At 36.2% G+C, this 13,443-nt stretch overlaps 1 protein-coding gene across 2 annotated transcripts; it reads left to right on the top strand.

Annotated features, from left to right (window-relative positions):
- Window positions 1-35: 35 nt before the first annotated feature.
- Window positions 36-12,811, top strand: NFIL3 (nuclear factor, interleukin 3 regulated). Of its 2 annotated transcripts, none has more exons than XM_015653477.3 (2): window positions 36-107; window positions 8,813-12,811. In XM_015653477.3, the coding sequence occupies exon 2, from the start codon at window positions 9,006-9,008 to the stop codon at window positions 10,377-10,379; it is 1,374 nt and encodes a 457-aa protein (XP_015508963.1). In that variant the 5' UTR covers window positions 36-107; window positions 8,813-9,005; the 3' UTR covers window positions 10,380-12,811. The 2 variants fall into 2 exon arrangements, with proteins under 2 accessions (XP_015508963.1, XP_015508964.1); XM_015653478.3 differs by lacking the exon at window positions 36-107 and having other exon boundaries at window positions 8,100-8,900; window positions 8,985-12,811.
- The last annotated feature ends 632 nt before the right edge of the window (window positions 12,812-13,443 follow it).

Raw genomic sequence — 13,443 nt, 5'->3', positions numbered from 1 at the left:
CTCGGCCCCGCACCGCGCCCCGCGGAGCGTCCCCACCCCGCTGCCCATCACCCCCCTAGTCCCACCGTCGCCTGCAGGCAGGGATCGCCAGACAAAGGCCCTCGCAGGTAGGCACGAGATGAGCGTTTTCTTTCGTTTCTTACGTAACGAACGACAACAACATCATAAGGGGGGCGGGGGGCAAGAATCATCATTGCCCAATTCTGTAATTTTTTTTTCCCAAGTCACTTTGGCGTCGCAGTGGCTGTGTGTTTTGTACTCTGGGGCCAGCTTGCGCTGTGTCCTCGAAGGGAACATAGCTTGAAAGTTGCTGACGATAACTTGCCTTTCAAGATGATGTGATTTTTATTTTTCAGTTGCTGGGTTTTTTTTTTTTTAATTTTTGGTTACTGAAACGGTTCTCCAGTAGGTGAAACCAACACCACTGTGCTTCTGACCAGAAACCTAACTGAGTACCCCAGCCACAGGCTTTATGTTCGTTGAACCTGCTGTTGAAGGAAGTAGCAGCAAAGTATTTTAAAAATGTAATATTCTTGGTAACTGAATAAACTTTTCTGCTACTTGATCGTTGGGACCAAGGCAGCCTTGTACAGCGAGGCTCTTTTGGAGTTACTGTTGTGTTAAAAACAACCCTGTTTTTTTTCGTTGTCCTTGTAACTTGAATGATTGCACTTAGTTTTGTTATGTTTGCTCCAGTGTGTGTGTAACCTACTTTCAGTTATCTTTGCCCTCTTCAGTAATTAATTAAATCCAGTGCCTCGTTTGAGATATTGCTATGTGCATTGCTTTTATGGTCCTTATTCAATCAAAATGTTGACTTTGATGGGAAACTCAAATGAATAGGGATTTGGTGTTTTGGCCCAAAAACCTGATTTAAACCAACAAGTTCAAAGACTACTGAATAAGGATCATTAATAACATTGGCACTAACAGTTATTGTTACAGAAGTTCTCACATTACAGATGTCTTTTACTGTTAAAATGCTAATACGCTTTACAATATTCTGCCTTCACTTTCATGTACTTTATATTTTTAACTCATGCTCCAAAGGACTCTTAACTAGCTTTTAAAATATCCAGCTTCCTGAATTTGCAGCCAAAGCCTCAAGTTCCTGCTGTACTGGTGGGAGTTGTTTTCCATTTTGTTTTGAGGTTTGGGGAGGGGTTTTTTTTATTTATTTTGTTTGTTTTAAGAAACTGATGTGAAGCTGTCAAAAAGCTAAGAGTCTTCCCATGGGCAATATGAACTTACATGACCTCCACACAGCTTATCTCATCTTAAGAAGGAGCAGTATTTGCCTTGCTTTGGATGAAATTTGTAGAACATACAGACATTCTTACTATTGCAATATCGTCAAAATAGAGTCAGAGAAAGATATCAGTGCCATGCTGCTTTTTTCCAATCTTTTATCTTGAAATAAAACTCTTAAATGAAATAAGCCTTTAACTCACTTTAAATTGACTTATTTTAACAAAGTTATGCAAACTACACTTATGCAATAGTTTTTTTCCAGACGGCAATCTCGCTGCTGTTATAACATCACTGTGATGCAATAATATGAACAATAAAATCCTCTGTTTGAGTCTTATTACACACTGTTAAGCAATGTATCTGACTCATCCGCTTAATTGACTCTTCTAGGTGACCTTGCCATGATCATTACAGCCAGTTATGAGATATAAATGTGCTTAGGCTATGTAATAGAAAAAAAATGCAAATAGATGGCCAATTCCTGCAGTCCATTCTAAAAGAAAATGACAATTGATTTCCGTGTTAGTATTTTACAGTATTAAAGCATTACATTACAGTATTTGAAAATATTTTTTTAGTAGCTCCAAGATAATGTAACTGTCTAATACTGATGATAAGCATGACTTACAAACAAGATTGCTTCTACCACATTTTTAGTCAAGACCAAATATTCTCCTGTTTACACAATCTTGTTTAAAAATTGTATTATAAGGTAGATCTCAAATAAATCTAAAACTGCTTTAGATACCCTATTTTTCCTAATTCACTTGTTGAACTGGTCCGTGTCCAAAATAGCATACTAGAAGATAGAATTTTGTGACAGATATTAAATATATAATTATAAAATATTATATATAATTAAAATTTTATATATATATGTGTGTGTATATATATATATATATATATAATATAAGCTTTTTTCCCTTTCTTGAGTTGCTCCACCTTGGTGTAATTTTCAGTCTGTCCTGCAGTTTTTGAATAATGAACCAGTTTTTGCTACAGAGGTGTCTGCACAACAGCTGACAGTATAGATGCCAGTGCTGCAAGACTTCTCATTACAAGTGGAATGCAACCCAACAAAGAAAATAATGCTCAGTATGGGCAGTGGTCTGGACCATCTCACAGAATTGGAGCCCTAAATATTGCTGGTTTTTTTTTCTCTCTGCCACAAGTGATAGATAACATTTTACAGCCAGTGTTTATTTTATATGTTTACTTCAGTTGTTATATAACAAGATGCATGTTTAGAGCATCAGCTGGGATTAATTGACATAATTCTGCTGCCTTTAAATAGAGCCATGTAAATTTAGGTCAGCTGAAGGTCTGGTCCATGGGTGGCATTTTAAGAACTCAGTTCAATAATAGAAAGCCATTTGTTGTCAGAATAATTAATATTTGATTTTGTGGGCTTTTTTTTTTTTTTTTTTTATGGTTTGTGACTAAGGGTAACCTGAGATTGTATTTCCAGAACATGGTTGCTATTAAGTTATAGCTTTACACAGTCTAGTTCTTCCTGCTGTCAAGTTGCTATTGAAATGAGAAACATACTGTAACTTCAGTAACAGTTGCTATTGAGGCTTTATTAAAACTACAGGAAAGTGATATGCTATTTGTTAAATTGCATATTTACATGCAGATACTATATATTATATATATGGAATTAAATATTTACCCAAGATATATTTATTTCCTTCTCAGTTTTAATTTTTTTTTCCTGGTGCTATCAGTAATATTCTTAGGTCTTGTTTTACACCATTTGAACCAGAGCAATAAACAGCTTGTTTGGGGAAAAATGAACAGATCTGGTAGAATCATACTTTCTTCATACGGAAATGAAAGAAAATGTGAGGCAAATTTACACTTATTAAGCTTGACTGACTTTTTCTGAACAGCAGCTACCCTTAACATATGTTAAGTTGTGCTCTTCAAAGAAAAATTTTATTTCTGTAATTTCCCTTTGCTAAGCAGGCCATACTTGAATGAGTTAATTTGTAGTTCTTAAGGTAACTTAAGTAATTTTTCCAACAATGAAAGCCTTTTGTAAAAATTACATATGACATCAGCTTTCTGGGTACAAAGTAGAGTTGGGTAATACGAATTTGTAATAGTATTTCAAGTTCCATGGCAATTTTATGCATTCTTTTTCTTAAATTTGATTGAACAGTGTCATAATAAATTATTTCTGATGTGCCTGATGCAATATATTTTGTGGACACATTCCATTTTTTTCTTTCAATAACACGATCAACATTTTAGCAAAAGTGGGTCATCTTGTACAAAGTTATCATCATCAGTGTTCCACTGACCTAATTACACATTGGTCCTGAAACAGTAACCACTTAAGCACAACATGAAGTTGTAGGAAAAGGAAACTGTACACAGGATCAATAGTTCTGCAATTCTTCATGCTGTTGTAACATATTCATGGTCTTTCTGCACATTACTACATAACAGCAGAAATTGGTGGCAATATTTGTATTGTAAATGCTTTTCCCCTTTGTGACTGAGGATAACCTGCCCATCTCAGCATAAAATGTAGTCACTTAGGTTTTTTCCAAAAAGGTTTATCTTCATTTGTTCCACGTTGTTTAGACCCTCTGGCCCACAGATCTGTCCCAGGGATATCACTCTTTCAGTGTAGGCAGCATTAAAGCTTTTCATCAACACAAACACAAACTCACAAACTATTGTAGGTAAAGGGCAAGAAGAAATATGTTGAAGGATATCTGTGGAGATGGGAAATACACTGTGTTGGAGAGGATTACTGAATTATGGTAGTTAATGATAGGTGCAGAGTTTCATGGCATAATTTTTGTCTGTGGAAAGCGGTAGAGGTAGAATATCTCCAGAATTTTTCAGCAGTGTTTAGGGAGGCTGCACATGTACCACCTGAGTTTGAACTCAGTTTCCTGTCCCATGTGTGCAGTAAAAATTGTATTTTTTTCTATACATAGAAGTATACTCATAAAAGTACTGAGATAGATAGCAACTAGTTTTGGAATACCTCAAAGACAAAGTGTAAAATATATCTTTCAGTTATGTGTCATTTTCCAATATTTGGAATGCAAACTGGTGACTTTTGAATCCATGAACAATTTCTATAGCAGCTCATCTGGTATGTAGCCAGATTTTCAAAATTGATAAATTGGGGCAGAATGGTGGCAGTAATATAATTAATGATGCCTATGCAAAATGTGGACAACAGCAACTAAAAATAAGCAGAGACATTAATACCAGCGAAATTGTTTTTCTAGAGTGTGCCGTAGAGTAGTGGTGATGACAGAGGCATTTTTTTTCCTAGAACAAGAAGCTCTATGTAACAGTTATTTTCTTTCATTTTTAAGGACTGATATATATTCTTTATGTAGACACAATGATACAAAACTGAATTGTGTTTGAGCTTCAGTGCTAGAAATGGGATTTCACTTAGTTTGATAGAATCACTATCAAAATGCTAGAGCTGTAGAATTAAACAATCATTTTATCTGAGGATATGTTTGAAAAATTGTGCTTGGAAATAGCATGAATTATTTTGCCAACTATAAATGAAATCATGCAGCAACATTCTATGGGGAGGGTTAGGTATATGAGGAGGCACACATACATTCTCTAAAATAGAAATGACGTATGCAATTAAATTACACAGAAGAGAGCAAGATTGTGGCCCTATCCTCCAAACTATGAGACCTTTCAGTTACTGTGGTGTGAATACATAAATCCCTGTGATCAGATCTTGAGTGTGCCATGGTGTCTCTTCAGCATTTTTTGAAGTCCCATGGATAAATTAATTTTTTTGTGATTTCTGCATACATAATTTTTTGCTTCAATAACATGAGTCCTATACATCAGTCTCATTAATACTTGGATCTGGGATTGTATTCTGCTTCTGTTGAAGCCAATGGCAAAATTGCTGTGGGAGCAGGACTGGCTCTGTAATTAAGTTAATAGGGTCGAGTGTTATTACATTGTAGAATTGGCACTCAATGCCATTAACATCAACCAACCAAATGTTGGTTTTATAACACTTTAGGAGGGAGTGATAAAGCAATTGAAAAATTATTCATAAGGGAAAATACTGGAATTTGAAATGTAGTCAGAGGAATCATTACAGTTCATTAATTTATGTGTAAATACTCATGTTTTCCAATGGAATTATAAAATGCAAGTGAAGTGAAGTGAAATGGCTGGTTCCATTGAAGGCATGTTGCCATTATCATCAGATGGAATTTAGTTTGTTTACAGACTCTGCATTGGGCTGATCCACATGGAGAAGTATTACTAAACAAGGGTTTTGACTCCTGTTTGTAAAGCCACAATTCCAGTTACCATAATAAAGGTGCTCAATAAATTATAGGAGTTAATTCATGAAAGTAATGGCAGTAGGTCTAACTGCATAAATAGCAAACCCATATGACTATGTCAGTGGGTTACATGTCTGTCTTGACAGCTTCACTGATGGACTCTGGCAGAGAGCAAAGTTGAATATTGCATGCAAAAACACGATCATTTTGATACATGCTTAATATTTGCTGTAGATTGCATGCTACTTACGTTCTGTCTGTTTGTGCCAGGAACAATGTGTACAGAAGGGAGACTGGCCAAAACAGGAGTTAACAGTGCTACAGTGAGCAGATTGGGCCATTCCAGTGTACAATCTGCAGATGTCCCATGGAACGAGGGACATGAACTCTGCAGCTGGTTGGGCTAAGTGCAGCTCAGTGCCAGTGTTAGGCTTGCAAGTGGATATTTGGACATGCAGTCGAGATTTTATCCATCAATATGGTCGGTCATATTGATGAACTATGCCATTAGTCTACACTCATTTAGGAAAAAAACAACCCACAATCCAAAACCTTTTTTCGATAATTATTATTACCATTATTAATATTTTTCCTAGACCACAGTGTTGGACAAACACTGAACTGGACTAGCTTTTAGCCGGAGACCGTGCAGATAGCAACAGTCTGAATTCTTCTGAACTGGTTTAGTTCAAGACTAAACTCTGCTTTTATATCACGTGGAATTAAAATATGGGAACATTATAGGGGGAAAAATAGTATTTAATCTGTGCAGGTATGGTTTTGTTCTTCTGAAATATCCAATGGTTCTATAAGTACTTCCTTGCTATTGCTACCACTTCAAGTAAGTATAGTTGTTCTAGGCTATATGGCTCATATATATATAAATGATGACATATGCATATTAGTGTGTGTTTTCTGGGAGAACAAATATCTGGGTTTGAGTGTAGCTCTCCAGTATTGTTATATTCAGTAAGAGCTGTGAACCACTAAGGACATGAAATTTCATGAAAGTTGTTTTGAACACTTTTTGCTTAGATGAGAGTTGGCTGAGATACGTGCTAAGAAACAAGTGATGATTTCATAGGTATTCTGTACATGATACAGTTTCCTGCTGTGTGCCATGGAAGGTGTCTGCTAGTGGTACAGGTGAATAGAGTGATTGTAGTGGATCAAGACAACTACAGATCAGTATATATTTACAGATAAATGTACTCCCAGTTCTACAGGATAATGCAATGAAATTCCAGTATTCTGTTAGTGTAAAGTGATGCTACATAAACTGAATAGTCTACAAATGTGACAAAAGGTCAAGTGGCCTTGTCTTCTCTTTTTTTGTTGTTGTTTTAAAGTTTTAACAATGATTTTTGTAAGTGTTGAGTTGCACTAGGTTTAAAACGGTATACATATTAATTAATCATTGATTCCCTGTATCAGTGAAATGGACAAAATATCTATACACCTACTTCAGCAAATCAAACTGTACTGAAAATTTGGAGAAACAGATGTTGCTTCTCTGTAGGGCTCATTTTTGGTTTTAAACCTGATCCAGCTCCTTCAATCTAGACAGAAAGCTCCCTTTCGACTCAACCTAAAATTTTGGATCAGGGTCTAACTATGTAACTGTTTGCGTGTTAGAGGTACATTTCTTCTTCTCAAACATGGCAATTTGTGGTGCTGCTTTTGCACTAAAATATTAGATGCTGTCTTTGGTGTGGCTGGTGTCTTAACTCGATTTTTCATAAGGGCTGTATTAACAAAGACAAATAGTTACATGTCAGTAATTAACCACGTATTTTAGGAAATTCTACTTAGTTGTTCTATTAAATGTGTTAATTTTTTCATGAGAGAAGAATTGGCATGGTTTGATGGAACAGAACCCAGCTTGAAACCTTAGTCTTTATGACCCTGCTTAATTGTTACTACATCACTCATTCCACTTTGCCTGCTGGAAAAGACAAGAGAAACTGGCAGAATACAATTCATTAATTCTTTTATAACTTTCTTGACTGATAATGTTAAAATTAGATTCATCAGTCATTGTAAAAACATTCCCAGTAAATAGAGACATTAATCTGAAGTGGCTGATTTTTTTTTTTAATTTTGTTTTTTTGGCCACACAGGCAATAATGATTGCCGACTCGATAGTCAGTTCTGTAAAAGCACTTGGCATACCACATTCTTTTACCAGGAACATGACTGACTGTGGAAAATTATATAATGGGAAGCTGTGTCTAAGATCAAGACCAAGCGATCTTATGAGAATAAATATTTTTGCATCATAAGGGACTAAATAAAACAAAGGCCAATTTAAACTCCTAAGTTCAAATTTAATGATTAAAATGTCTGAAGCTAAAGGTTAAGCTCGTTTTTCTTTGTTAATGGTAAGACTTCTGGGTCTAAAATTTTACTTCAATGCAAATACTGTTTCCTGGAAGTGTACATGCCTCAATGGTATTAAACTTTACTTTGATATAATGTGGCTATTTGTCAAATGCAAATTTTTAGTTAAATGTTATTTCTCTAATGTATTTTTCGATATTCATTTTAATGTTTTCTTTGTAAGATACTAGAAAATTACATAATTTTGGGTCAATATTTTTTAGTCATTAAGTAGTCACCCAAATTATGTATGTGAACTTGCTAGTTTGAATTAATATGATGGATACAAACACATATATATATAGATATATGTGTATATATATATATTTACAGGATTCAAAAGCAGCAATTAAATGCTTTATATATATAATGGATAATGGTGGTATTTTAAGACAATAGAAAGCACTCCAGCTTCTCTAAATCAGCTTATGTTATTTTTTAATCCATGAAGTACCCAAATGTATTGCATTTTTAAGTCATACAACACATCTGTTTTCAGAAGAGATGCTTTAATGTGGAACAGGATACTTTGCAGTGCTTCTCATCAACATGCTTTGTGTCCTGCAGCTTGAAGTGTTGGAAGGTTTTAGTTTGGCCAGTGATATCATGGAAGGTTCTGTGACAGCATTACTATAGGGTCAAAACTCAAATAGTTTTTAATTGATTCTTCCTTGGATCATATAATATCTGTTTTGGAAGCAAATCTGCCTCCTCTAGGTGTCATGAAATGTAGAATATCAGTAGTTCCAGCATTAAGCTATCTTCATATTACAGCAGGTTTAATGAACAAAATTCTTGTCTGAACTATTTGTCAGCAGCCACTTTTGTGGGTTTTGAACCAACAATTCCTAAATAGTAATAACATTTTCTATTTATTTCAGGTTTTTAAGAAGATTCCCATTGAATCTGCTAAGAAAATTGGTTCTAGACAGTCACTTCTGTCTGAGATTATGAAAGAAAAGGAAGAATGTACGTGGATTTAAAATTACTGTATTTATTGAGTTGTGGAGTGAGAAGTACTGGGGAGATAGCTTGCTCTGTTGTTTATTGTAGATCTTCTACAAATTGTTTCTGATGCAGCTGAGAAAAATGCAGACCCTTAAAAAGGAGCACGGACCTGTTGACACAAGTAGCAATGTGGACAAAATCATGGTACTGAAGTCGACCTTAGCAGAAGTATCTGAAGAATTGTCTACAAATGAAGATATACTACTTACTGAAGCAAGTAGTGGAAAGAGCAAATCTTCAGCTTGCCGGAGAAAGCGAGAATTCATTCCAGATGAAAAGAAAGATGCTATGTATTGGGAGAAAAGGCGGAAAAATAATGAAGCTGCCAAAAGATCTCGTGAAAAACGACGTCTGAATGACCTTGTCTTAGAGAACAAACTAATTGCACTGGGAGAAGAGAATGCCACTTTGAAGGCAGAGCTGCTTTCACTGAAGTTAAAGTTTGGTTTAATTAGTTCTGCGGCCTATGCCCAAGAGATACAGAAACTCAGTAGCTCAACAACTGTGTATTTTCAAGATTATCAGAGTTCCAAATCAAATATTAACTCATTTGTAGATGAACATGAACCATCTATAGTTGGTAGCAGTTGTATTTCTGTCATTAAACATTCTCCTCAAAGCTCAATGTCTGATGTATCTGAAACATCAACTGTAGAGCATACCCAACCAAGTCGTATACAAAGCAACTGTAGAAGTCCTGAAAATAAGTTCCAGATTATAAAGCAGGAGCCCATGGAAATAGAGAGAGAGCCAAGAGATGACAGAGGTTCATATAAAGCATCCATATATCCAAACTACATGGGAGCTACCTTTAATGTGTACTCACATTCTCCTCCTCTCTTGCAAGTTAATAGGTCCTCCAGTAATTCCCCAAGAACGTCAGAAACTGATGATGGTGTAGTTGGAAAGTCATCTGATGGAGAAGATGAACAGCAGGTTCCTAAGGGTCCAATTCATTCCCCAGTTGAACATAAAAATGTTCATGCAACAGTTAAAGTTCCAGAAGTGAATTCTTCAGCTTTGCCTCACAAGCTTCGAATCAAAGCCAAAGCCATGCAAGTTAAAGTGGAAGCAATGGATAATGACTATGATGCAACGCAGAAGTTGTCGTCACCCATTGACATGTCCTCCAAAAGACATTTTGAGCTTGAAAAACATGGTGCGCAAAACTTGGTGCATTCTTCTCACACTCCTTTCTCGGTTCAAGTGACTAATATCCAAGACTGGTCACTTAAACCAGAACTCTGGCATCAGAAGGACCTCAACGTTAAAATTCAGAGTGGTTGCAAAACTGGAGTTGTTGAAATAAAAGACAATATCTACAATGTCTCTGAGTCAGAGAACCTCTATTTGAAGCAGGGCATAGCAAACTTATCTGCAGAGGTTGCTTCACTTAAAAGACTTATAACTACACAAATCTCTGCATCAGACTCTGGTTAATTTACTACTGAAAAAAAAAAAGGCTTATTGTTTCAGAGGATGTCATTTGCAGTAGATCAATATGTTTTGTATGATGCTGAATTTTCACTGGACTTGTGATGTCATTTCACTGTAATGTTCACATAATGTCTGATTGGTGTCTTTTTGTGCACAAATTATTATGAAGACTAGGTTGTGCTATGATCACTATGCCTTGAGTATAGTCAAGTAGCCTGTACAAAGGCTGTATATAGTGGACTTTAATTTCTTTTTGTTCTACTACAAAGTGTGCAAGTTACCAGTTACAATAAAATATTGGTGACAAACATAGAACATCTACTCCAGTTCAGTTGATTTTATGAACTTGTAAATAAGTTGTTAATTAAAAGCTGGGTTTTTTCTTACACTGTGCTCAACTTCACTTATGTTTTTGGTTTTAATAGCCTAACAACCAAATTACAATTTACAACATGTGTGATTCTTCTGGCCACCTTTTTCCTTAACATGTTTTTTAGAAGAGAAGTAAAGTGAATATTTATAAATGAAACAGTACCAATTTATAGCCTTAGCCTTCTTTAACTTATTTCTTAGTAGAAATTAACCAAACCCCTTGCAAATTCTAACCCAGTAACTAATATCAACAACCTTTTTTTTTCTCCTTCAATCTCAAACGAGACAGTACTGAGTTTCCTGAATGTTTTAGTGTGACAAACAATTTTTCAATATTATAACTTGGTGTTTTAGGTGAAATTAGTTAAGTCAGATTTGTGCATCTGCAAGGTTTTCAGAGCCTTGCAGTGACAGAATTGGATGGCACCATCTCTGCCAAGGGGTGGCTTGTGTCTGCAAGGGGTGCAGGCCTGGAAAGTCAACCCCTCTTGCATACCAGCATTCTGTCTGTGGCAGACCATGGGCCACCTGTACATGAAATAGAAAGGCTACTGGATCTGTAAACTCTGAGCTCAGCTAGGTAAATACTTACATAAAGGCTAGGCAATAGCAGTTGCAGAGTTAAAGGAGATCATCTGCTATTTTAGTTCCCAGAATGGGACATAATGCAATTATGCATGAAGTAAGTCTTGCCAGCAATTTGTCCCTGGTTTCAATGGCTTAATTAACTGAACTGGAATACCTTGGCTTGCTAAAGGGCATTTTGCAAGAACTTCTCAAATGTAAAATAGAGACTGTGTGAAGAACTGCACAATCTAGACACTGCTAGCCCCTTACAACTTATGCAGATGATGAGTTCTTCACTTGATGACTGGACAAGGCTGTGGTGCTCTTTGTCATTCAGAAGAGCCATTGAACCATGGAGTTTAGAATTGTATCACATATCCTTGGTTTGGCTTACCAAAATCTTTCATTTTAAAACTAAAAATAATTTACAAATAGAGCATAAACTTGGCAGAGGTTCTTTTCATGACACTTCCCCCTTCTTTTAACATACTAATAAATCAGACTAACAAATAAGCTTTTTCTGAAAAGGCTTTTTATTAATTGCCATACTGTATAATGAACTGAACCTTTCCATAGGCTTAAAATACTAATTAACAAAACAATATGTAGGTATTGTTTTTTTAAATTAATACTTGACTTGAGTGAGAAGAAGTTTGTCAATTTTTTGGGGATATGAAGAGGAGTCTGAGTCACTCCTGATAGCTCTGAAGCTTGGTCCAGCAGTCAAGGCAATGGCAGAACTCCCTGATGTCAGTAAGGACAGGATTTGATTCTGTGCCTTTTCAGGAGCTGATGATTCAGTTGTGTTCTGGGAGGACCTTCGCACAGAAATCACTGGTACTTTCTGAGCTTTTTTGAGCCTTCTAACTGCTGTGCTGTATTTGTGGCATTCAGAGTTGATAAACTGCTATTCTTTTTTCATGCCTTAATAATACAATAGACCCCATAGCTGGGCTCTGTATGTATTTGGTAATTAACATAGATGACATTTCAATGTTACTGAAAATAAGCTCAGGATTATTGCATGAAATGTAAAAATTTGCATTGAATGATGGGGATATGAGACATGAGGCAGTGATTGCTACTGTCTCCTTGCTTGCTAAGTATCTTCTGTAAGCAACAATAAAATTCTTTAAATATTTTGCATATTATTTATCACATGTAATGTGTTCAAGGAGAGGACTTAAAACTCTCAGTGTTGCCATCAGTGTAAGCCTAGATCTATTGGGTTTTTTTCCATTTCTTGTTAGAATTGTTTGTCATAATGGAAGAATGTTGTCCTCTTTCTAGCTCATTATATATTTTGTGTATCTGTTTTGTGCAATTAATACTTAACAGTAATGATGTAGTTAATTTGTTGAAGGATGTCATTGCAAGGAAGTTATAGCATGGAGCTTAGGAGCACAATCAGATGTTATTTATACTCCCTTTATACCTTAGTGTTATGCTTCATTTGAAGAAAGAAATAAATAATTTGTCTTTTGTTCAAAACCAGATCTTACCTACCACATGCTTTTTCTATTATGTTCATCGTCATAGTCCAACACAGGGGCATTAACTTGGGTTGATGACTGATCTTCCCATGCTGAAGTTGCTGTTTATCTAATATCTGTAATATCTTTCACATACCTATTAAAGGTACAAACTGTGAGAGTTGTGGGTGGTACACACAAGGCCCCATTGTTGGCTGCAGCTGCCAGCTGTGCACTGCTCAGCTGCAGTGACTGCGGTGTAGATGGCTTCCTCGCCCTGCTTCCCATTGGGATGCGAAATGGGAAAGATTGAGTGTCACCCAGTGGGGGTGGGGAGGGAGACGGTGCAGTGGGACAGCCAGAGTTATGTAAATGTAGGACCAGGCAGCAGTGCTCTTCCAACCTGCCTTCCTTGCACTGCAGGAAACAGAATCAGCCTCTATGGTATCCCTGGCTAGTCATGTAGTCCCTCAATGGGACAGCAGAAGGTTGGTTTTGAGCAGAGCATGGGCTTTATCTAAGTGTGTATAAACTGGCATGACTTATAAAAAGCTTTATTCAGCAGTTGACAAATCGACACAAAACATGGCAAAAGGGGAATCCTTATTTTAGTGTGACTTCAATTACAAATGTTAAGGAAGGCCACATACAGAAAC

The sequence above is a fragment of the Parus major genome, chromosome Z (assembly GCF_001522545.3).
Source record: "Parus major isolate Abel chromosome Z, Parus_major1.1, whole genome shotgun sequence".
Taxonomy (NCBI): Eukaryota; Metazoa; Chordata; class Aves; order Passeriformes; family Paridae; genus Parus; species Parus major.
This window is presented reverse-complemented; position numbering and strand designations above follow the sequence as displayed.

Coding starts and splice junctions, on each gene's coding strand:
- NFIL3 (XM_015653477.3), top strand. CDS start 9,006: ATGCAGCTGAGAAAAATGCAGACCCTTAAAAAGGAGCACGGACCTGTT.